The sequence below is a fragment of the Balaenoptera acutorostrata genome, chromosome 21, assembly GCF_949987535.1.
Source record: "Balaenoptera acutorostrata chromosome 21, mBalAcu1.1, whole genome shotgun sequence".
Taxonomy (NCBI): domain Eukaryota; kingdom Metazoa; phylum Chordata; class Mammalia; order Artiodactyla; family Balaenopteridae; genus Balaenoptera; species Balaenoptera acutorostrata.
In genome coordinates, this window is record NC_080084.1 from 34,251,505 (window position 1) to 34,274,400 (window position 22,896).

The 22,896-nt window shown below is 41.1% G+C and overlaps 1 protein-coding gene across 3 annotated transcripts in view; it reads right to left on the bottom strand.

Annotated features, from left to right (window-relative positions):
* Window positions 1-9,078: 9,078 nt before the first annotated feature.
* ASB5 (ankyrin repeat and SOCS box containing 5) overlaps window positions 9,079-22,896 on the bottom strand; it is an 86,867-nt gene continuing 73,049 nt past the window's right edge. For 2 of the 3 annotated variants that reach the window (XM_057537301.1, XM_007188985.3), the window contains 6 exons: window positions 17,655-17,734; window positions 14,918-15,025; window positions 13,715-13,865; window positions 13,407-13,541; window positions 11,211-11,402; window positions 9,079-10,407 (listed from right to left, as the gene is read on the bottom strand). In XM_057537301.1, the coding sequence (XP_057393284.1) occupies window positions 10,280-10,407; window positions 11,211-11,402; window positions 13,407-13,541; window positions 13,715-13,865; window positions 14,918-15,025; window positions 17,655-17,734 (794 nt within the window). In that variant the 3' untranslated portion in view covers window positions 9,079-10,279. The remainder of the gene's footprint in view (window positions 10,408-11,210; window positions 11,403-13,406; window positions 13,542-13,714; window positions 13,866-14,917; window positions 15,026-17,654; window positions 17,735-22,896) is intronic. The other variant, XM_007188986.3, reaches the window with a different exon arrangement.

Sequence of the window (22,896 nt, forward strand, 5' to 3'; positions counted from 1 at the left end):
TTGTTCCAAAATGCCAATGAAAAAAAATCTTCAGAATTAAAATGAATAGATGCTTAATGGCTACAAAATTTAATGTACCTATTTCCTTAATTATTACACTGTGTTCATAAAAATTACATATTTGAAAGCGATTTGTAAATTCGATTTTCACACTTCACCAAGATGCCCCAGTAGGCATGATTCATTCATTCATTCGAAAAATATTTATTGAGTCCCTACTAGGCCCTGAGATAGTCACTTGGGATTTATCAGTGAACAGTACAGAGGGGGAAAAAAAAGGATTGCAGAGCAGGGACAGACAATTATAAATTAAATATTTACACAGAGTTGTTAACATCCTTTAACAAGTCTTCAGTAAAAAAAAAAAAGGTGGTTTGTAATACATATTATTGCACAAGATAAAATATGGGATAGATCTTGAGAGTGGAGCTATATAATATTTTGTTGAATGTTTATTCATAGACATGTTTATTAATCAAGTAAACCAGTGTGAGTGTACGTGGTGAAAAAGAAAAACAAAAACGGAGCTATACAAGTGTTTTTTCTTTGCCCAATGTGTTTTTCACGGATGATTCATTCACTTGGTGAACTTTTTTTTGAGGAATTATTATTCGGTGCTTTGCTATGCACTAGGTCTTCACTATTCAATATGGTAGCCACTAGCCCCACGTGGCTGTTCCGATTTAAATTTAAATAAATTTCAATAAAATAAAGTGAGTAACACTCGCTACATTTCAACTGCTCAGTAGCCACGTGGGGCTTGTGGCCACCACGTTGTACAACACAGATACTGCAGTATCACTGCAGGAAGATCTATTGGGCAGCTGTGCACTACATTATTTATAGAAGGTACAGAGATATAAATACCTGAAAAAAGATCATGCACCCTGAAAAGCTCTGCCATGGTAAAAATATATTAGTATCAGGGAGGAAGCAAATAATTTGGCCTGAGGGAGTGTAGGAGTCCTCTCAGAGGAGGTGACCTTTGATGTGAATCTTATAAGGCAGTATTTTGAACTGGTTAAGACAGAGGCTTTGGAGCACCAGGTCTATTTTTTATTAGTTATGTAACTTTGGGCAAGTTATTTAACCACTTTTACTTGTAAAAGATGGAAATAAATAGGATATACCTCACAGGGTTGTGTTGAAGGATTAAATTAACAAGTTAAATGAGTGAAGAGCCTGGAACAGTGTACACACATAGGGCTCAGTAAGTTTAAATGATATTTCTAAGACGATCGTGGAAATCTGTGGAATGAAGAGGGGAGGGGACAGTTCTACACAGAGTGACTAGTGTGAGCAGAGGCAGACATGATCTATGATATGAGAGTTTTTTATGAGTTTTAAGGAATAACAAATAACCCGTTAAGGTCAGAGAAAGTGTTTAGGCTTTGGCATGTGGGCTACCCCAAGATTTCGGTGGTGATGGCTAGAGAGGTAAGTTAAGGCTATAGATTGGGGCTTGACTGAGAACAGTCTTGCTAAGGAGTTAGATTTTTTTTCCTGTAGCAAATGTGCCAATTGTGAAGCAAATAGGTCTCTGTTTCAAATACACCCTTCTGGGTTCTGCCCAGTGGAGTTGGAACGAGCACTGTGGTTTCTCCTTTGCTGAGTTGTATTAAATCCTGCCACTAGGGGGAACTAGAGAGCGACCAGGAGGCCAGAGGAAAAGAGAAGGGCTGTTTGGATGAAGGTCACCATGGCAACAAAGCTCCATCGGGCAGGGGCAGGTGGCGGCAGGGTCCAGGTTGGGTTTTTTTGTTTCTGTTTGTTTGTTTTGCATTCCCGGAGCAGGTTTCCTCGTACTCCCTCAGAGGTTTCAGCGACCACTGAGAAGCGCTCAGAACTCCAAGCCCCAGATTTTACTCTAGGACCGCTCCTCTGGGCTCCTCAAGCATCAGCACCTGCTGTATACGCCGCCCCTTCAAAGGCCAGTCTGTAGGGCTTTCCCTTCAAGTTCTAGACTCTCAGAACCCCTGTTCCTTGCCTTTGCTCTCCAGCACTAGGGGTCTATCTCTGTTCGTTTGATGGTCTCATTTTAGTTCCGTTTGACCGTTTCCTTATATTAAATTCTTGTTGAGTTCGTGGAGTTACTCTGTTTTCCTGCTGAATCATACATTGCTTCATACTCGGAGTAGCTTATCTACATGTTACCAGGGCAGCTAAAGAACGTGCTACTCCTGTTCATTGGATCCACGGTATCACGAATAGAGTGGACCAGCCGGATATTCTGTGGGATGATACGACACTCAAAAGCCTCTGCTGATCTTGTGGCAGAGAGCCAGAAAATTGATCTGACCTCGGCAGGATGATGAACGCACACTACTTGTCCTGCTCAAAAAAAGCAAGCGGCTTTTTGTGGTTCTTGCAGGCTGTTAGAGAGGAGAAAAAGTACTTTGCATACCAATAGCAGCATAACAGTTGCTAGGGACTGTGGCGATTTATTCCAGTAAAGATACTGAAACAGAGCAGGACCTATGGGCCTTGTCCCCCAGGTCCTCTGCCTGCCCTTTGTCTGTGGAAAAACTATAGCCAAAGAATAAGCTTAATCAGAGAAGTGAGGAAATGCAGAAACAAAGGCAAACAGTCAAAGGAGACCAAATAATACTAGTTTAGTCATTAAGCATAATGAAGGACCTTTAGTTCCTTCCCAAGGGCTATAGATCATATTCTGAGCCGTGTCCTGTGAGCTGTCTTACAGATACCGAAACCCACACCAGGTGGGGAAGTTAACCACGTGATGACCAGGCTGTAGTCATGACATAAGCTGCCGCAATTCCGAGAACTGGCCTCAAGAAATGGAAACAAACCAACCCTGGAACTGAAGATTAACTGTACTTAAAACAATCAAGATGACTGATTTCAAGATGACCGTCAGAGCTGCCTGTGCTGTTTCTGCAGGTGGCCCCCTCTCTCTGCCCATAAAAGCTCTTGCCCACTGGTTGCCACTGGGGTGAGCTGGCCTTTGGACACGAGTCCGCCCTCCCCTCCCCGCCCTGGTTACCAGCATCCAAAATAAAGCAAACTTTCCTTTCCACCAGCCTGGCCTCTTAACTGGCTTTGGAGCAGCGAGCAGCCGGACCCTGCTTTCAGTTACAATACCTCAAATGGAAAAGCAGCTATAACTGAAGTTACCTCCTGATGAAGTTCACTAATCCACAGTCATCCTCTAAGACCCAGCCAACTTCTGCACAAGCCAAACAGCCCTTGCAGTCAGTAACTGTTGTTGACCTATGTCAACAGAAGAAAATTCAGAAGAGCTTTACTTGATATGAGTATTTTATTGATTGAGAAGCAAATGTCAGACAGGGAGACTTCCAACAGAAAGTGCCTGGAAGCTGGCTTTCGGCAATTACAGCACAGTTTATAAAGTGTAGATGTGTGAGTACATTCAGTCCTCTGGACCCATGGGTTCCACATCTGTGGATTTAGCCTATCTCAGATAGAAAATATTAGAAAAGATAATTCCAGAAAGTTCCAAAAGGCAAACCTTGAATTTACCTCCTGCCAGCACCTGTTTACGTAGCATTTATGTGGTATTAGGAATTATAAGTAATCTAGAGATGAGTTAAAGTATACAGTAGGGTGTCCATAGGTTATAAGCAAATACCACGCCATTTTTTATAAGGAACTCGAGCATCCCGGGATTGTGGCATCCTCAGGCATTCCAGGGAGACTGGAACCAGATCCGCCACAGATACTAAGGGGCGACTGTGCACTCTTTTCTATTGTGATGGGTTACTGGACACTTACACTCCTTTTCATTGTATAAGCTCACTCTCCGGTAGCCAACTAGCTAGGAAGCTGTAAGGTCACACCGACAGGGAGAAAGCTTAAAGTTTATTTAAGGTCAGCATCAGCGTTTGGGCAAGTCTGGAGAGTTCAAGTTTTAGTTAAGTGGCGAAGGGTACTTGGTCTAGGGGCATTTTCAAACTGTGGCCTCGGTCCTGATCTCTCAACACCACACCTCTCTTCCGCGTTGGAGTTGGGGGTGTGCAGACGGTGAGCGCCTACTGTGTTCTGCTCAACCAGGGACATCCGTGCAGCTCCGGACGTGACCTGCCCCCGCCTGCTTCTGCCCACGGGGAGGTGGGAGGTCTCCCTGCTTCTGGAATCACACAGAAGGTTCACTCAGTCCCCCTACTGAGCCATGTCCTTCTACTTAGACTGTGTCCATAGTGAGGTGATATTTGAAAAGAGACCTCAAGTTCTCCCTCTAGTTCTTTTAATGGGGCAAAGGAATTAGCTGAGAAAGCTCCATGTGACTAACCCAAAGAGGGAGAATCCCCTCCAGATGGATGTTTCTCACTGGTGCATTCAGAGTGTCACAGCAGAATCGGAACAGGTACATAATTTTCAGGGCACAGTGCAAAATAAAAATGTGAGGCCCATTGTTTAAAAATTAAGCATTTCAAGACCACCATTAAACCAAGCATGGGGCCCTCTGAGTGTAGGGCTCTGAGCAGAGCTCAACTCAGCGTTACTATAACTAGCATATATGGCTGTGGTGACCATGTAACTTTCCTCTGCATACACAAATCAAGAAGAAAGCTCGTGAGGTTCCTTTTAATACCTTCCGTTATTTTTCCTAAGGAGAACAGAACAAAGTCCAAAATTACTGTCTTCCATTCCCGCAGACTGAGACCATTTGGCTGAGAATTAAATTGAGTCCTTCCTTTCAAAGAGTCATTTTGTACCTCAGGCCTTATGCCTTCAGGTACATAATAGATACGGGGCTTCCTAATAATTTGAAACATAACAATGTAAAATGCTGACTTTGCTTTGAGAGGGATGCCTCAAAAATGTGAGATAGTTAGGAAAATACTTCTTTTTCCCCCTTATGTGTGTGAATTGTCCTGTCCCTGAGAATTAACATTTGTCCTTGGGAAGTGTAGAAGTGTGTGTGTGCGTTTAACTTACCCTCTGGGCAGTGGAGAGAACTTAGAAGGACACCTGCCCCTCACACTGACGGGGTGCCCCCACACCAGGGCAGTTTTGAAGGTTAAGTCCTGCCAGACTCCAGGGCAGGGCTGCTGGCTTCAGAGGCCTGCGGACTCTGCAGCGGCCTGAGGCCACCCGCTTAGAAGGCTCTGTCCTTGGGTCCTTGGCCTATAGAGCTGTCCCTGTTCTGCTGTGACATTGATGCTGCAGATCCAAACACTCAGCACCCCACACCCTCCTCACGTGTGTCTGCAGGCGTTTGTCCGCGAGAGGAATTACACCTGCTCGGTGAGGCCCCTGAGGGATTACTCTACGTCACTGGTTCTCAGAGGGACATTTGGTGACGTCTGGACACATTTGGGGCCCACGCAGGCAGGGGTTGAGTGGGTCGAGGCCAGAGATGCTGGGAAGCCTCCTACGAGGCATGAGACGGCCCTTCAAGACAAGGATTACCTGATCCCAAACGTCCCTGCGGTAGAGGCTGTCAGACCCTGTTCTGGCTGATTGCAAACCTGCCAAACTGTAGTGCGGAGGCAGAAGCATAGATGCTCAGGCAAGTCCACTGCTGTGGGTATAGAGAGTGAGGGCTCTTGAAAGCCTGTGAAGATAACACAATGAGTGAAAGGGAACAGCCCCCCGGGCCTGAGGACAGAGGCTGGGGGCGAGCGGCGTTGAACTTGGCTCTGTACACACGTGTGCCCAGAGAGATGGAAGAGGAGGGCAGCATATGTATTCGTGAAGGTGGGAACTGCGAGAAGCGACAGAAGTTAGGTCGTGCACGTGTTTTTGCAGATTTGCTACGCGCTGTTCTAAACGCTGCTGCAGCAAGAGAAAGTAGACAGTAAGATGTGTGAGCTCCGCGGCTGGTGTGCGGGCCTAGGGCATAGGAGTGAGCTACTGCGTTGATCTAGAAAGGGATCCAAAACACCCTTCCTCCTGAAGTCTCAAGCGATTCTGAAATCAGACGAAAGACTGAGGCAGTTGGGAAAAATCAAGCGCATTACTGACCAAGTTGTTATGGAAGAACGTGGCTTCTGTCTGTGGTCAGGGGCTTCCTAATACTGAGCCCCGGGGGCTAGAATGAAGCGTCCGCTCAGTCCCGGGCAGGGCGGAGCCTGGGCAGGGCACATGCAGGGCCGAGGCCCGTCTCCATGCTCGGTGTGGGTCAGTCACTGCCCTCTGGGAAAGGGGACCAGCGGCGACCCAGCCCCTCCTCCTTGGAACGACAAGGGTGGGAGGAGGGAACAAGAGGGCCAGCTGTAGAAAGACTGAGTCCTGGCCCCAGACGCAACTGCTGAAATGCCAGCCTTCACTCGCAATACCCCTGGGTCCCCCGAAGTTCAGGGCCTGCGAGATGACGTCAGGTCCAAAGTGCTAGCTTGTCCATTTTGAGGAAGGGGCAAGCTAAGGATCCTGCCTTGGGCACAAGAATAATACACGGAGAGATGCAGTCATGGTTCCTTCCGTGTCCACGACACGCTTCTACCCTGCAAAAAAAAAACCCACAAAACCCCAAACTTTTCTTTTTTGAAAGTCTGGTGTAGGGTGTTATTTCCATCTTGTCTATGGTAAGGGAAGATCGGAAACAGGCTTTTCTCCACATCTTTGTCCCTTTGTTGATGTTGTTTTCTTTTTCACGTCTTTATTGGAGTAGAATCGCTTTACAACGGTGTGTTAGTTTCTGCTGTATCACAAAGTGAATCAGCTGTGCGTGTACATACATCCCCCCATCCCTTTGGTCTAACGCAGGAGGCTGGCACTGGGATAAAGGAGGTTCGAGGGCCTATCCTGCACTCCAGCCCAGCTGTTCCTGCAGGGAAGTAACCCTGTTCTTCCTTCCTCACGTTTCATAAGTTCTCTGCCTACACTCCTCACGTGGGAGGGTTTTGCAGAGCCCTGCGGAAGGGAAACATTCTTCCCGTGACGGGAGCTGTCCTGACAGTGAGTTTCCTAACTCACCACTTCTCTTCCCCTGCATCCAGTGGATCCTATGCCCCCCAGAACCCCAGCCTTGCCTTCCTTGAGCCTTTGGGAGCCTTCATTGTCTGGCGGATGATTCACCAGCATGATCTGTTCATGTTTGGGCTCAGAAACACTAAAATCTCCTATTTCTAGCAACCGGACCTAATCAGTTGTGCTTGTATGACACAGAGTGAATGTTTCCATTTAGCATAGCAATTCCAGGAGATGTTTTGTTTTATGTATTTAGGTCGTTTATATTCCCTGGAGTGCACCCCTTTTTGTTGAAATCCTAGAGCAGGTGGAAAGGTAGCAAGGCCTGAATTTTCTGAATAAATTTTCCTCCTGAAAAAGACTGAGAATGATTATTAAGGTTTTTAAGAGAGAGGGCAAACCTTAAAATAAACCAATTATAAAGAATAGGAAAGTAGAGAAATTAGAGTGAAAAAGTGGGAATAATCCAAGGGAGAGGATACTGATTTAAGTTGTTTGTAAATGGAGGACCAGTCATCTGGGTTCAGGGCCATCCAGGGAAACACGATGCATACACTTAGACCTTTTCAGAAGAGGCCATCGTTTTACACTGTGTTTCTATTTACTGACTCAGAAACATCGAATATACTCTGTGGTTACAACAATAATAGAAATTAAATACATTTTCCTACAAAATAAGTGTGTTCAACAGTGCTTTACTCCAGTATTTATTTCACTACATTTCTTTAATCTCGTATCAAATACAGGCGGTCCTCGACCTAACGATTTTTTGACTTTACCATCGTGTGAAAACGATGTGCATTCGAATTTTGAATTTGGAGGTGCTGTCTGATCTTCTCTTGATGCTGGGTAGCTTTAGCGGCCAGACAGCCAGCCCCCTGATCACGGAGGGAAACAACTGGTGTATGCTTACAACCGTTCTGGACCCAGACAACCACTGTGCTTTTCACTTTCAGTATTTGATGAATTGCATGAGATATTCCATGCTGTGTTGTCAAATAGGCTTTGTGTTAGATGATTTTGCTCAACTGTAGGCTAATATATATGATCTGAGCACGTTTAAAGTGGGCCAGGCCGAGCTCTGATGTTCCGTGGGGAAGGTGTATTAAATGCATTTCCAACATACGATATTTTCCACTTATGGTGGGTTGATCAGGAGGTAACCTCATACTAAGTATAGGAGGATCTGTAGTGGGTTTTTTTTGTCTTTGTCTTTGTGGAATGTTATCCTTGGACCTTAACAGACATATATATTATAAGATTTGGATTAGAGGACCTTCAAGGTATAATTTTCAATCTGCACTATCCTACTCTCACTGCCCGTGATACAGTGATTTGAAAACCAGTGGTAAACAAAACTAGGGCAATTGAATCATATTCTCCCATTGTCTTCCATTATAAAATCAAATACTAATTAGAAGAGAAAAAAAAGTGCTTTATTCCAGGGATAAACATCCCACTTTAATATATTAACAAATATATGATATATTTAAATTAGAACACATCTTTGATAAGACAATTGTACTCAAGCTAAGATACAAGGTACCAGCATACTAAAATTTTCAAGTGTCAATTTTTATTTTAATATTTGATATTTTCTTCTCTTATTGGCATAAGATCAATTAATAGGGATGCCTTGCATTACTCTTACACTCCAAGATGACCTCTAGCTCAGGGAAAATGCTAGTAGAAAACTGTTTTACAAAAGCAGTTTTAATACATAATTATACTTAATAGGGTTACTCTATAGTAAAACAACAGTTAAATGCATATTCTTCTGAGGATATTACAAATTTATTAAACTGAGATATTTTGTAAAACAGACTAAGTTAAAAGTCTCTACCGACATAGAAGACATTTTTTAAACAAACATGCTACAGCCTTATTTCTACTTCTGAAAATCTAAAATGATTTTTTAAAAATGCAATCTTAGTAACTTTGGGATTACATACAATAATAGTTTATTTCCCATGGGTCTCTGAAAGTCAGCCAAGAACTAAGTTACTAGACCCCTGGGTCACCAGAATAGTGGTCAAAATATTTTATCAAAATTTGATAAATTTATAATATAAAACTCATCAAAATATTTTTTCTACTTTACACAGTGTTATAAGTATCTAGTTTATCTTATTTCTAAATCCATAATTAACTCAAATATAGTCTAAATTATGAAGAAGGCACAAAGACTTTTTTTAAATTTTTATTTAATTTTTTAAATTATGTTTTACATCGCACTCAAGTACAGTTAAGCAGAAGAGAATAAACCCCTGCAGGGGACACCGCTACACTAATACCTTCTGGTGTATAGCATTCCCTTGCAGTACAGTCTACGCAGAACCCTTGCTTTGTGTAAGAAGGGTTAGGAACACCACAATGAAGGTCCACAGATAGCGTACATTTTCTAAATTTTCTACATTTGCTAAGTGATACCCCCTTGTCCCTTTCTTTGAAAACCCCACAATTTAAGGCATTTTTCTTCTTCCATTTTCTATAGCCTTGGACTGCCCTGATCCCTGAAGTGTGACCCAGGGTCTCTTTATCAACTAGATATGAAGCTCATTTTCCTGGGTCCAGGTATCACCAGCTATCAGCAGTCTCTGAACTGGGGGAAGGCCGGAGTGATACGTGTAAAAGCACAGAAGGGAAACCTTGAGAGGCCACCCTTGAGAAGGAGAGGGTCTTCAGATAGTCTGAGCAGGTGTGTAATGTTCCAAAGTTCTCAGGGTGAGAGGGCAGTAGTGACCGTTTTAGTCCTACCAGTTTCTGAAATAGGTCCATTTAAAGCGGTGAAGTGACCAGTGGGATCTTTGCAGGGAAGGGGCAATTTATCCTTTCTTTACTGAATTAATCACTATAATGACAAGTGTACATCTAACAGGGTGGGTTTCCTGAATGAGAGTCAACTTTATTTCAAAAAGGATATGACTTGCTCTTTTCTAAACCATACTCATATTTTGTATTAATATAAAAAATACAGAGATAATCAATTACAGAGGCCAAAATTTAAAAGCTAACACGTTATTTGAAAAATATAGACCTTTAAAAATATAATATACAGATACTTTCAGTAAGGGTTCACATTTTCTGTTTCATTCTAAAAATGAAATGGTGAATTTCTCATTTTTTTCTAAATCAACAAAGGGCTATATGGGAATAGCTAGTAATATATAGATATTTTTAACATACTATAGTTCAAAAACAGTAAAAATGCATAAAACAATAGTATGTACTAGTACACGTTAACTAAAATTGCTTATTTCACTTCTTCTCCGGGGTGTTCTCATATCTCTTTACCCTATCTTTAGCATATTTTAATATGAAATATACACTATGCAGATGAAATAGAAATTTTTGATTTTCAAACATTTAGAATTATTTTACTGCCTTATCGATACTGTAAGAAATTCTGCAATAATGTTGGCAGCTGCAGCTGTGGGATAAGGTGTAATCTTGGTCTTCCAATGTAGTTTCTGATACAGAGTCTGCAAAGTTGGCACAGAGAGCTTGGGGTAGCTGCAAAAGACATGAAAGTATTTGTTCATTAAAATCAAAATGGAGTTTTCTATGTTGTAAGATACATGAAATCAAACCACAAAAAAACTACAGTGTTTTGCAGTAAACTAGGGGAGTATGACCATTATCCCAGGAAAATTTATATAAGCACTTGTAATGCTTTTATTTATAAGACTTTATTATAATTGAGGTATAGTCTATGCCCATGCATGTTCTTTAAAACATTATAATCTTCAGGCTTATGAAATTATTATTGCATGTAAACCTTCCAAAAAATTTCTGCTTTTAGAAGGAGATATAAATCAAAAGCCCCAAGAAGTGTTATGCACTAAAAGGGGAATTTTTAAAATTATTTTTTTCTCAAATTAGGTTTACTATTTAAGCCAAAGCAAGTTTTACTACAGTGTCTGGACCAGGCTTTAGAATTTCTGTTTTAGAACAAAAATACTTCATGATTCTGTTTCTATAACACGTTATAGATAATGCATGCCCTTATAAAATGGGGCATGTTTCCTAATATTTATTAAAATATTAAACAGAATTACATATTGCTTATTGCCAAAAGAAACAATATATTTAACTTAACCAAACGAACGTAGAATTTAGGTAAGATGAGCACAAAGGAAATCAAGATCATCATGATCTCTTCTTTACAGGTGGAACCCAAGTTAAAAAATTATCTCCTTTCAAAAAATATTCCAAATGTTATGCCATTGTTATTTTACATGCCAACAAAAAGTCTTTAAATTTCATCTACTTCAGGCAAACAAAACTTTTCTAATGCCCACATGGATTCTTCTTACCTTCATGCTGAAGCAGTAATCTTTCCACCAAACTGCTAGAGGTCGCTACGTCGACAGGTCTCAGAAGCTCTGTGTTTTTGGCATTGACGTCCGCTCCAAATTCTAGCAGTAAGTTTACAATTTCTGTACAGGACTGTTGAGCAGCAGCGTGTAATGGGGTATCCCAATATTTGCCTTTTTGTACGTCAGCGCCTACGTGGAAATGAGGAATGATGGTAGATACAAACAGAATTCGTTAGATGAGTCACTTAACCTCACCAAGGCGAGGCAGGTGTGTCAGCCACGAAGAGGACCTCAACTCTTTCTGCAAGGAGTTATTTCTTTATGTATAATATACATAAACATGCATATTTCATCTTAAAACGTGACACAGCTGGTTGGAGAATGCACACTTTTGTTAGGTTCTCTAACATTTTTCTCTGTGCTTGAAAGATCTCGTAATAAAAAAAATTTTTTTTTAAATTTTAAACAGTTCCCAAAGGAGTCATATTAATTAGTATTACAAAGAGTGCACACTTAGGTTGACTCATATCCCTTTTCATCATAATGGATAGTTTTTAGGATTATTCAAGAGCTTATTGCTCTTATTCTTTTCATTTATTTTAAGGCAATAGAGCACTTTGGTTTCTTGGAAAACTCATGAATGTAGATATGTGAGCTCTTTGGGTAAAATGTATATAGATTTTCCTCTTACTTCTCACTCATGTAGTTTAATTCAATAAGTATATAAAGGCACTGAGCCTCTTAAACAGGAAGGCACACTATATTTCTGCATGCAAAGTAAGTTTTTTAAATGCTTATATTAAAATACCCTTACATGTTAAATTATCTATTACATAGTTATTTTATCTTAGTGCAAGCCCCTGGTACACGGTGGTCATCGTGTGCAATGAATACACACTGTTTAATATTGTCAACAATAATAATCCCATTTTCCAGGACATAAATATTTACAACACCAAGACATGTCTATTAATAACATGAAGCCCTTCTCAGTTCTGTTGTCTGATACCATCAAGTAAAACTAATGATGTTTATAAGAAGCAGTACATTTTAATAGTCCCTTTATGGCCCTCTTGCTACTCTCAAGTTTCAATAAATGTAATTGTTTTCAATATTTTCAAATCAAATATAAAACATTTAGTGGAAAAATTATATTCCATAACAAAATCTCCATAGAGAAAGCATAAACTCTGTTGGTTATATCAGTTTTATGGGAGAACAGAGCCTGAGAATAACAATCAATCCACGGTTACTAACAATACTTTTCCAGTTTTTTTTAACCCAATATAAAATATTTGGAAAAGAATAATATTGCTAGCAAAGTAAAAAGGTGATAAAGAATAAACTTTTCTGGTTATACAAATTTATGGGAGAATATAACCAGAAAATAACAATCTCTGTCAGCCGTTATTAGCAGAACTCACGTTTAAGACTCTTACTAGATGTAAAGGGAAAGAAATAGCAGATGCAGACACTGCTTGAAGAAGTTTATAATTTAGCCAAGATGATGTGAGTAACGCATAAAGGTATTACTAAAAATATATGTCAGTATATATCAGGGGCCAAATGAGAGTCATAGACAATAAAAACCATAGAAATCTGCTTACTAATTTTATGTATATTTTAAGCACCTGCCACATGAGAGGCATTGTGCTAGGGAAAAGAGATGATGCGTAAGAAAGGCATAATTCATATCCTAAAAGGGCTCCCAGTCCTATAGTGGGACAGATCACTGTGGTCTCAAAAGATTAGGAATAGTTTCTCAGGGGCTAAAGCTGAACCTTGAGGAATTGGTTTGTTTCAAGTAAGTAAAGAGGGATTAAGTCTTTTCAGGTAGATTACAAAGTCCGGGAAAGTCTTGGAAGAAAAGAAATCTAATCATTTATAATCCCTAACATTTCTTTTGATAGGTTTGTTCACAGAGATATACATACTTGGCACCATTATATTCACCCTTGAGGATTTTAACTTTATGACCTTTTATATGGCTTTTGGAGTTTTGAGTTGAAGTGGAGTTACCATAAATGAGGTTCTTTTTATGGGTTTTATAGTTATATGTGAGAATGCTTAGAATAAGAACATTTTTAGCCATGAGATGTAATTTTTAAAGATGCTTATTTACAGAAATCAATATGGAGCTGAATAATTGCTTGTGTGCACGAACAGAATGGAAGATGTTGTACAGAAAGTTACCAGTGTAAAGAAGCTTCCGGACACAGTGGAACTGCTGAGACATAGAAGCCACGTACAGAGGGGTTCCCAGATGAGGAATGTCTTGATCAACATCTATGCCCCAGGATATCAGGATTTCCAGACATTCATGGTGACCTGCCAACACAAAGTACAGGTGAGTTTGTGTTTCCCGAATACCTGTTCCCCCACCCCGGCAAAACGTATACCTCCACCTAGGCTTCTCCCTGCAGTTATTCACTATAAACAGGGCACCGCATGTTGCTGAAGGAGCTTTCTCCCCTTGTCACTTAAGCTGGGGTCACGGGTACCTTTGCTGGCGGCCTCATGTGTAGGGGAAGGAAGACAGGACTCCAGCTGGGGTTTGGCGCCGTATTCCAGAAGCAGTTCTGTGCAGCTGGGGCTGCCTTGTGAGCACGCATTGAATAACGGGGTCACACCGTCTATGGTGATGGCATTTACCTAAACCAAACCAGAGCTCTGAGAATGAGAGTCACAGAATCATACAGCACTCGCTGTCAGGCATTTAAAAACAGGTACGTGACCTGGGAACAGATAATTGAGAACATGTGGCCAGTGAAGATGACAAAGGCTATTTAGCTCACACATATCCATAAGCAAAGCTTAAAACAAGGATAAATAGAAATATGATGTGGTAGATAATCCACAGGAGTGAGCGTGCAACTAGGGGAATCGTGAAAAAGAAAATACCCGAGAATCAAATACACTAAAACGGATTCAATGATTAGGTACTCTGTAATTAGGAAAAAATGGTACAAATGTAATAGTGATGACAGTTGTGGTGAAGCCATTTTGCTCGTGGCAGTTGAAATTGGAAGTTCCATTTCTGAGAATTTATCTTAAAACAATCATTCAGGGCTTCCCTGGTGGCGCAGTGGTTGAGAATCTGCCTGCTAATGCAGGGCACACGGGTTCGAGCCTTGGTCTGGGAAGATCCCACATGCCACGGAGCAGCTGGGCCCGTGAGCCACAATTACTGAGCCTGCGCGTCTGGAGCCTGTGCTCCACAACAAGAGAGGCCGCGATAGTGAGAGGCCCGCGCACCGCGATGAAGAGTGGACCCCGCCCGCCGCAACTGGAGAAAGCCCTCGCACAGAAACGAAGACCCAACACAGCCATAAATAAATAAATAAATAATTTAAATTAAAAAAAAAGAGTAGTTTGAACAAAAAACAAAACAAAACAAAACAAAAAAAACAATCATTCAAAAGATGAGCAAACATTATAGGCATAAAGATGTTCATCCGTGGCTATTTAGAATCACGAAAGCAGCAAATAGCCTAAAGGATACCCCGTATCATGCAGCGCGCTACCCGTTCTTTTGCAATGACTGGTAATCCTGCTTAGAGTGCAAGGGGGCGATTGGAGAGCTTTATTTTTGTTCTCCTATTTTTGAAAACTACGAAGAAGGAAAGAGAAGCAAAATGAGCGCTTTGCTTGATTCTCTTAGCCGGCTGATGTGGAAACGGTTAACGCTTCTCAGAGGCACTTACGTCAGCTCCGGCTTGCAGAAGTGTCCGGGCACAGGCCACGTGATCTCCAAGGCAGGCCTCGTGTAACGGGGTGACGTGGTCTATGGTTACTGCATTGACGTTATAGCCCTAAATATGACATCAATAATTTTGAAATGGGAGCAAAACGTCAGAAAAAAATCCTCTCCATAATTGTCATTAGAGGACGATGTCAAAGATCGGAGAATTTCAGGCAAATCAGGTTTTAGTTTAGCAGGAATGGCCAGTTCAAATGCCCAGAGACGACCGGTTGTCAGATCCCCGGAACCAAATTGTTGTAACCCTCTTATCTACACCCTATCCTGCCTTGAGTAGTGTGCCCAAAGGATTCTGAATGTTTTCTCTAAGATTTGCTTTCTTAACTTTTTTTTTTTTTGTCTTTATGAATTGTTTTGGTTGCTGTTGTTATTTTGTCCTTTGTTTTGTAGAACTAAAGACTGTTTATAGGCTGGATCACCTGTTTTGATGGGGGGTATAAAATTTCAGGTCAGACTAGATGGGGGTAAAAATAAATTGTCTTAAGTTGCTCCATGAATTCTTCTCACTAAATAGGTATGACTACGTAGGGGAGAAAAACCTTTTTTCTACTCTTCTAGGTTCTTTTGGCTGGTCTAATAATCAAACTGACATAAGACCGATGAACAGAAGAAAAACAAGTTTAATTTCATATGTATGGAGGCCCCATAGGTATAGGACCTAAGATGTTGTCTGACGCAGGCTGTTTATGTAATTTTATAAACAAAGAATCAATTGTTTGTGAAGATTTGACGAGACAAAAGGATTTGGGCTCAGAGTAGCAACTTAAACGTAAGTAAAGTTTGTTTATACAGCTTCCTCCGCCCCAAATTCGCCTTCTCTGGTGATAAGGATACTCACCACCCTCCCAGCATGGGGAGGATACCTTCCCTGGGAGCTTTGTTTCCTGCTTTCAGGGGGACAAAGGAGAGGCAAAGTGTCCTTCTTTATACTGGCTGTTTCTCAAATGGCTTTAATTCAAAATAATCAATATGCTACCTGGGCATATTTTGGGGCAGCCTGTTCTGAACCCTATCAACTAGATTGTATGTCTGTGGTTAAGAGGTCTGAATATGGAGTCAGTTAGATGTGGGTTTGAAGCTCCATAATGCAGTAATTATTTTAATTTAGACGACTACTCTAACCGCTAAATTTTAGGGTTATCATGAGGATTCAATGAGATGATACATGCAAAGCAATAATGATTACAATGCCCTGCATATAGGAAATGTTTGATTTTATCTTATTATTCAATGAAAACTAAGTACAACTTAAAATATTTTTATTCCAATTAAACTAATGATATCAGACTAAAATAATTAAATATTGCTAGGATATGAGATTCCTCACCTTCTTGCTGTTTTTGGTAATTCATTGTCTATTGACAATCATTCTAAGCAATATAACAGGAAGATTTTCATGGCCAAATCCCCATAACATCTTACAGATTACCATGATCTGTAATAATACCAGAATGGACACAAAGAATCTTAAAATGAAGGCAAGAAAATAAATATCACCCCAAATCTCTGTCACTAGCAAGTGGCAATTTTTAAGATCCCTTAAATTATCCTTTGGGAGGTGTTGAATTGTCTCGCCCACAGCCAGACTTGGAGAGCTAATTCCCAACTGCTGCCCGCTAAGGTGACCCGTAACAGGAGCCTCTGTGAAGGTCAAGATTCCGCCTCACAAAGCCTGGCCGGGGGCATCCTCTGACTCCTCTCGGCTGGCCTATCCATGGACATGAGTTACGTGTTGAGAAATATCCTAAGATGACCCTCCTCTCCAAGAACTGCATGACCCTTTCAGGGCGGTTACCCTTTAGAAGTTAGTGACATTTTTGCAGTTTTCATTGTATTTTTCATCAAGTGATGGGCAAACAGCATAGTCACAGGATTATCCCAGAACTGGAAGGCCGCAGGGAGTGCCTGAACCCTCACTTTACAGGTGAGAAAAAGAAGGCTCAGACAGGCTGTGATTCACCTCGGGTGCAAGCCTGGAATCCAGGTGCCCCAAGCCCCCGGCAATGCTGCTTCAAGTGGGCGACAGCCCTTCCTTCCCTCGGAGTCATCCGAGAAAATTCCTGTCTCCCCGATACTGGGAAGCACCAGGGCAAGGACTTCCAGATCCGGGTGTGCATTTAAACCACGCTGGCCAAGGCACAGTCCTTTCTACTTCAATAAGGAATCTGTGCTTTTCATTTTTTCCTCAGGTGAGTCTGATGAGCAGAAAGGTATAAAAATGATGGTTTTGTAGCTTTCGTAGGCAAATCCCTGTAACATACTACAGACCACCGTAATGTAAAAAAGATCGTTTAGGCATCTGGTCTGATCGCCCCCTCTTGGATATTTTATGACTGAACTAAGGCTGCAATTAGCTGTACACGTTGTACTGAGTTAAGCATATTAAACATGTGTAATGAATAATACATACCTCCAATTACTTCCTGCTTAAATATGACTAGCCATGAACAAATATACTGTACGAGAAATTTGAAATAGTAAGACATAAGACTACACGGAAATATTTAAAAAGAAGTTTCGGAGATGAGTGAGAAACTGTGAACTTGGCTAATAATATGAGTTAAAAAGACTAGTAAAATTTATTAAGCAATTTTATTATTTTTGAGTTGATTACTATTGGCAACAAATGTTCATACGCTCATGGGACAAGGGCATATTTTAAATGACACGTTGTATTTTACCTGTGATAATAATGTTCTCAGAGCAAGAAGACGACCTTGACTTGCTGCTTCATGAAGTGGTGACCGATCTGCCCAGGAACCTGCCAGAAAAGAAAGAAAACAAAACTCTGTGAGTCAGAGTAAACCCTGAGAGATACAGTTAATTCATGCGGAATAGACATTATTGAGGCTCCGTGTTCAGCGAAGTGACCAGGACGATTCACCACGTCCCAGAAATTCCATGCTGATCTAGGGGACCCCGATGGGCAGTTTCCAAACCCAGAGGGCTGTGATGCATGTTCTGGAATAGGCCTCTCCCAGACCTACTGCACCTTTTGGATTCCTCTCCAAAGAAGAGAAGGATTAAAGTCACTAGATCTGCCCCAGAAGCCCCCGTTTCGTGGTTTTTCAGGCAGACCCCAGAAAAACAAGTTTTTGCACCATCAGCAGAAACGCGGCAGCGGGCACACCGACCTCTCCCCACCGCTGCCCACGCTGCTGTCCCCCTGCTCTCCGCACCCCGACGGTGGCCTGCCCTCGGTGGGAGGGGCTGCAACTGTGTCAAGAAGCTGAGCTCCAAGTCCTGAAGCTGCAATACGCCGGGCGGGTCCCAGAAAGGCTGTGTCACACGGTGGGAGGGGCAGACTGTCACTGGGCTTTTGGTTTTTCGGTTTAACTTTTTATTTTATATTGGAGTGTAGTTTCAGGTGTGCAGCAAAGTGACTCAGTTATACGTATACATGTATCTATTCTTTTTCAAATTCTTTTCCCATTTAGGCTGTTACGCAATAGTGAGCTGAGTTCCCTGTGCTATACAATGGGTCCTTGTTGGTTCCCCATGTTAAATACAGCGGTGTGTACATGTCAGTCCCAAACTTCCCAACGATCCCTCTCCGCCACCCTTCCCCCTGGTAACCATAAGTTCGTTCTCTAAGTCTGTGAGTCTGTTTTGTAAATAAGTTCATTTGTATCATTTTTTTGAGATTCCGCATATAAGTGATATCATACGATATTTCTCATCGGTGTCTGAAATGGTGCTGAGCGCACCAAGGGCTTGCTCGGGGTCACTGATTCTCCTTGTGCCAGCAGTGGATGGATGCAGGTACCAAAGCCTCCAACCCTGTGCCCTGGTGGATAAAGCCCTGACCTGTCATGCGCCCCGTGACCCCTCTTCTGACAGGCCTTTGGCACCTCCCCATTAGGAAAATCAGTGCCCTCCCATGTAGAAGCCCCCTTTTCCTTCTCTCCCAGGCCCCTCTCAGCACCCAGCCAGCACCCACCCATCCATCACCTGCCCCTCCCATCCCTCCCACTGTGGTCCACCCAGGTGGCTTTATAAGATACTGGGTTGGTGCACAGTGATTTCCTTGTAGGCAAAACCAGCATTGTCAGTTTTATTTAATGGACATGAGAGATCACCTTAGAGTGATTAAACACACAGACTACGCAAATCAGAAAAACACTCACTTACAGGGTACCATTGGCTGATAAAGTAAAGCCATGCTCACAAGACAGAAAATCTTCCCGATGTAATGTGATGGTTTGCGAATACCTGTCTCCTTGTCTACTACCCTTTTTGTGGATCCGTTGGATGCAATAAATATAAATAATTTTTAAACATGAACTGCTGATCAGTCCTAGTGCAATTTAAATAAAGTCACTTAGCTGTTGGTCAGAAACATAAATTTCATGAAAAGCATGTGTAAAGCTTGCTTATATAGGTCAGGAAAATTATTGGAAACATAGTAGGGTGTTGTACTTTTAGAAACCACTTCATTATTCCTACACTTCGTACCTTTGAAAATGCCCAGACATATACCTATGCTTCTGTATGATGGTCTTAACAGTAGAACTTTGCCACAAGTGAGGTCCAAACAATTCCACTGGCTAAAATGTGGGTCAGATATTACAAGGTTAATGAAATGACCCAGTGAACCCCGTATAGATGGCAGAAGTCAACTGACAATCATCAATCTTTTTATATCCAATGATATTATGGGGTATTATTGAAAATACGAATCTTTCTTTTCCTTACGGCTGATTTTCGAGTGACGGAAATCACAGCTGATGTTGAATAGTGTTTACTACGTGCATGATACTGGTCTAAGCAGTGTGTACGAATCTCATTTAGTTCTCACAGCTCTTTGAGGTACATTAATTAATAATAATGTATTAATAAATAATTAATAGTTCTGTTTTAAAGTTGAGGAAATGAGAGCTGTAGAAGAAATGAAAACATTTAAAAAGAGTCACATAGTCTAACTCCAGAGCTGATACTCTTAGTTGCAACTGCACTGCCGTTGTTTTGCCGTTCCATCAAGCAGTATTTCCTGCTTATCCAGAAGATTACTAAAGCCAACATCCAGATCTTAGAATTCTCAACTGAACAAAGAGTTACTGTTACTAGTTTCTGTGTATTATTTCTTTCCAGTAGGCAACACTCCTGTACTTTATTAAAAGCAGAATTGAATTAATGCACCCCAGTAAATATTTGTTGATGGGACAAAATTTGGCGGCAAAATAATAATTTATAAGAAATTGAAACATTATGTTCTCACTAAATAAAATGCAAAAGTCACCATCATAAATAATATTCTTTTGGGGAACAACTGTGTTTCAAGTTCCACCTACGAAGATAATATTCAATGCTCTAAAAATCATACACATCTGTTTGTTTTATCATTAAACAACTTGATTGCAGTGTGAAACTCTAGAGGACTTCAGAACATATATCAGTTTTCATTGTGACTATTTAAATAAGAAAATTATATTAACTTTCCAAACTGACTGCATGTATTAAACCTCTATATTCAGTTTAGTCAGCAGAGCAGTAGTAAATTAATAGGGTTTTAAGTAATCAACGCTTAAATATATGTTTGAAGTTAAATATTCATTTATAATATTTATAATGATCATGTGCTCCTCCTGTATAATGGGTTAATAAATTTCATTATCCTTAATTTACCTCTGAAAGCTGTATGCTGAATTGTACGATGCCGATCGGTGATCACCGCCTATTCTTCCGTTGTCACTGGCTAATGTAGCAATTAACCAGATGCTGGGACTGGGAAAAGCCTATAGAAATGGCCATTTGGATTCATTTTGGACTCATCTCTTTCTAGTACATTATGAAGACATTTAAGGGGCAGCAAAACTAACAATATTTGCAGCTGAGGGTACTAGATATTCCTGTTTTGCATACAATTTATCCACCGAAACGACTGCATTAGTCTTCTGAACCATTTCAGCGTTGCTTGCAGATGTTCAAAAGAGAGAGAAAAGCAGGAAAAGGGCCATTTAGAAACCAGGCCACTCCAGGGCCAAAATAAAGAAATGCAAGTATTCGTTGAATTTACCATCCCGTCACAACCCGGGCTCTCCCCCAAGACTGTCACATAGCTTTCTGTCCCTGCTGTCATCTTCTTGATCACCAAGTCCCTTATAGTGGAAGAAAAAAAAAACTGAAGCCAGACTTTTGTAGGTGCATTTGCTATTATCTCTCTTCATATGACCTCACTGGCATGAACAAGGAGTTAAGTGTCACACAATCTGCAGGAGAGGGGGGCTGGTGGTCAGTGAGAGAAGCACCGAGAATATATAGTGTTGGATGAGCGCTCCCTTGGCCCATCAGGCAGGGACCAGGCTTCTAAAAGCTACCGCCCTGTTACTTCCTGGGATGAACTCAGCTCTGCTCATCTGCCTTAAACAGGACCCCTGTTGCCTGTTGTGCCTTAAAGAAGGAGGTGGGCAGGAGCAGGAGGAGGGGGAGAAGGAAATGAAAACCAGAAGGAAGTGAGAGACCAGGTGCGGCTTGGAGCCCAGAAGTTCACGGAGGAAAAAGACTGAGGGGCCGGGAAGGCCTGGCTTTGCAGCCCAGCTTGGGGCGGTGGTCTTCGGGAAGTACCTAACCTCTCTGCGAGTCACTTTGCTCATAAAATAGGAAAAACACTACCTATGAGACAGGATTGAGGGCAGAATAGCAATGAGCATGCTAAGTGCATGCCTACCATGTAAATGCACAAATAATACGTAGCATTCTTCGTTAAATATGAACTGATTAACAGGGGACATTTTAGTATGAATTTTAAGGAACAATCCTTTTTTCTCCAAAATTAGGGAAAATCAAGCCATGGATAACAGCATCTATTGACCAAAATGATTTTCAGTGCTATCAGCTTAATTAAATAAACCATATAAAGCGATTGAATGATTTATAAATGTTTTTAAGCCAACAGTCAACACTGCTGCTGTATTCTTCTTTCCTAAGTAAGCTGTAAGAAATAAAGTCATGTCAGTCCATTAAAGGAGTAATTTATAGTACATGCTTGAGGTCAATGAAAAAAAGTTTTTGTTTTGAATTCTGCTTGCTTAACTCCCAAGCATCCGCCTCTCATTTTCTTCCTCATAATTCCTTAGATGAATTTCTATAATTAATCTGGTAACATGTGAGAATCAAAGGATACATCATGCCCCAGTTTCCGCTTTGAACTAAATCTTCACCCCTCCCTGTTTCTCCCTTTCAATATCTGAAATTTAGCAACTGCAAATTTCCATTCAAATGTGTTCAATATTAAATATCTTACCTTTCAACGCGGATATGCTTTATAGTAGAAAGATTTATAAGCTTTCTCAAGACCAAACAGAAGATAAACAATCTTCATGTGCAGCAACTTTTTAACTTTACAATCTTGTTAGACTTTAAATTGGGTATCTAAGATTTTTAAAAAATGTTCAGTTTAACTCCTTAGGATAAATCATTCAGTGTGAAAATTGTTTTACAAAATATCTGTAACTTTCACCAGCTAATCTAATGTCTACGGTTACGGTCTCACTGCAGCAACAGTGGAGGTGACCGCCTATATTTAGAAACAACACCGGCTCCCAGGCAGCTGGTATATCATTTACAGGGAGAGAGCCTGCCCTGTTCTGTAAACATCACCTTACCAGAGCAAAACATTTACGTTCTTAGGTATTTACAGATTGCTGGGGGTCTGTACCATACCTAAATCACCATCACCCCACGGAGCTTCAAGCCAGCCACTGTTGAGGTAAATCCAACTCATGTCTTTTTTTGATCAGCATTAACAAAAAAAAAAAAAATCACTTGCCATGTGCTAGCTCTGTTCGGCCATTTTATGGAGCTCTAAGCTCCTTGTAACATGACCTTTCACCTCCAAAAAGAAAAATAGCTTTTGAAAAATCTGATTTCTTTTCAAAATTGCCTTTTCTTATTGCTCAGTGCTCTTTGAGAAACTGGCTTTTC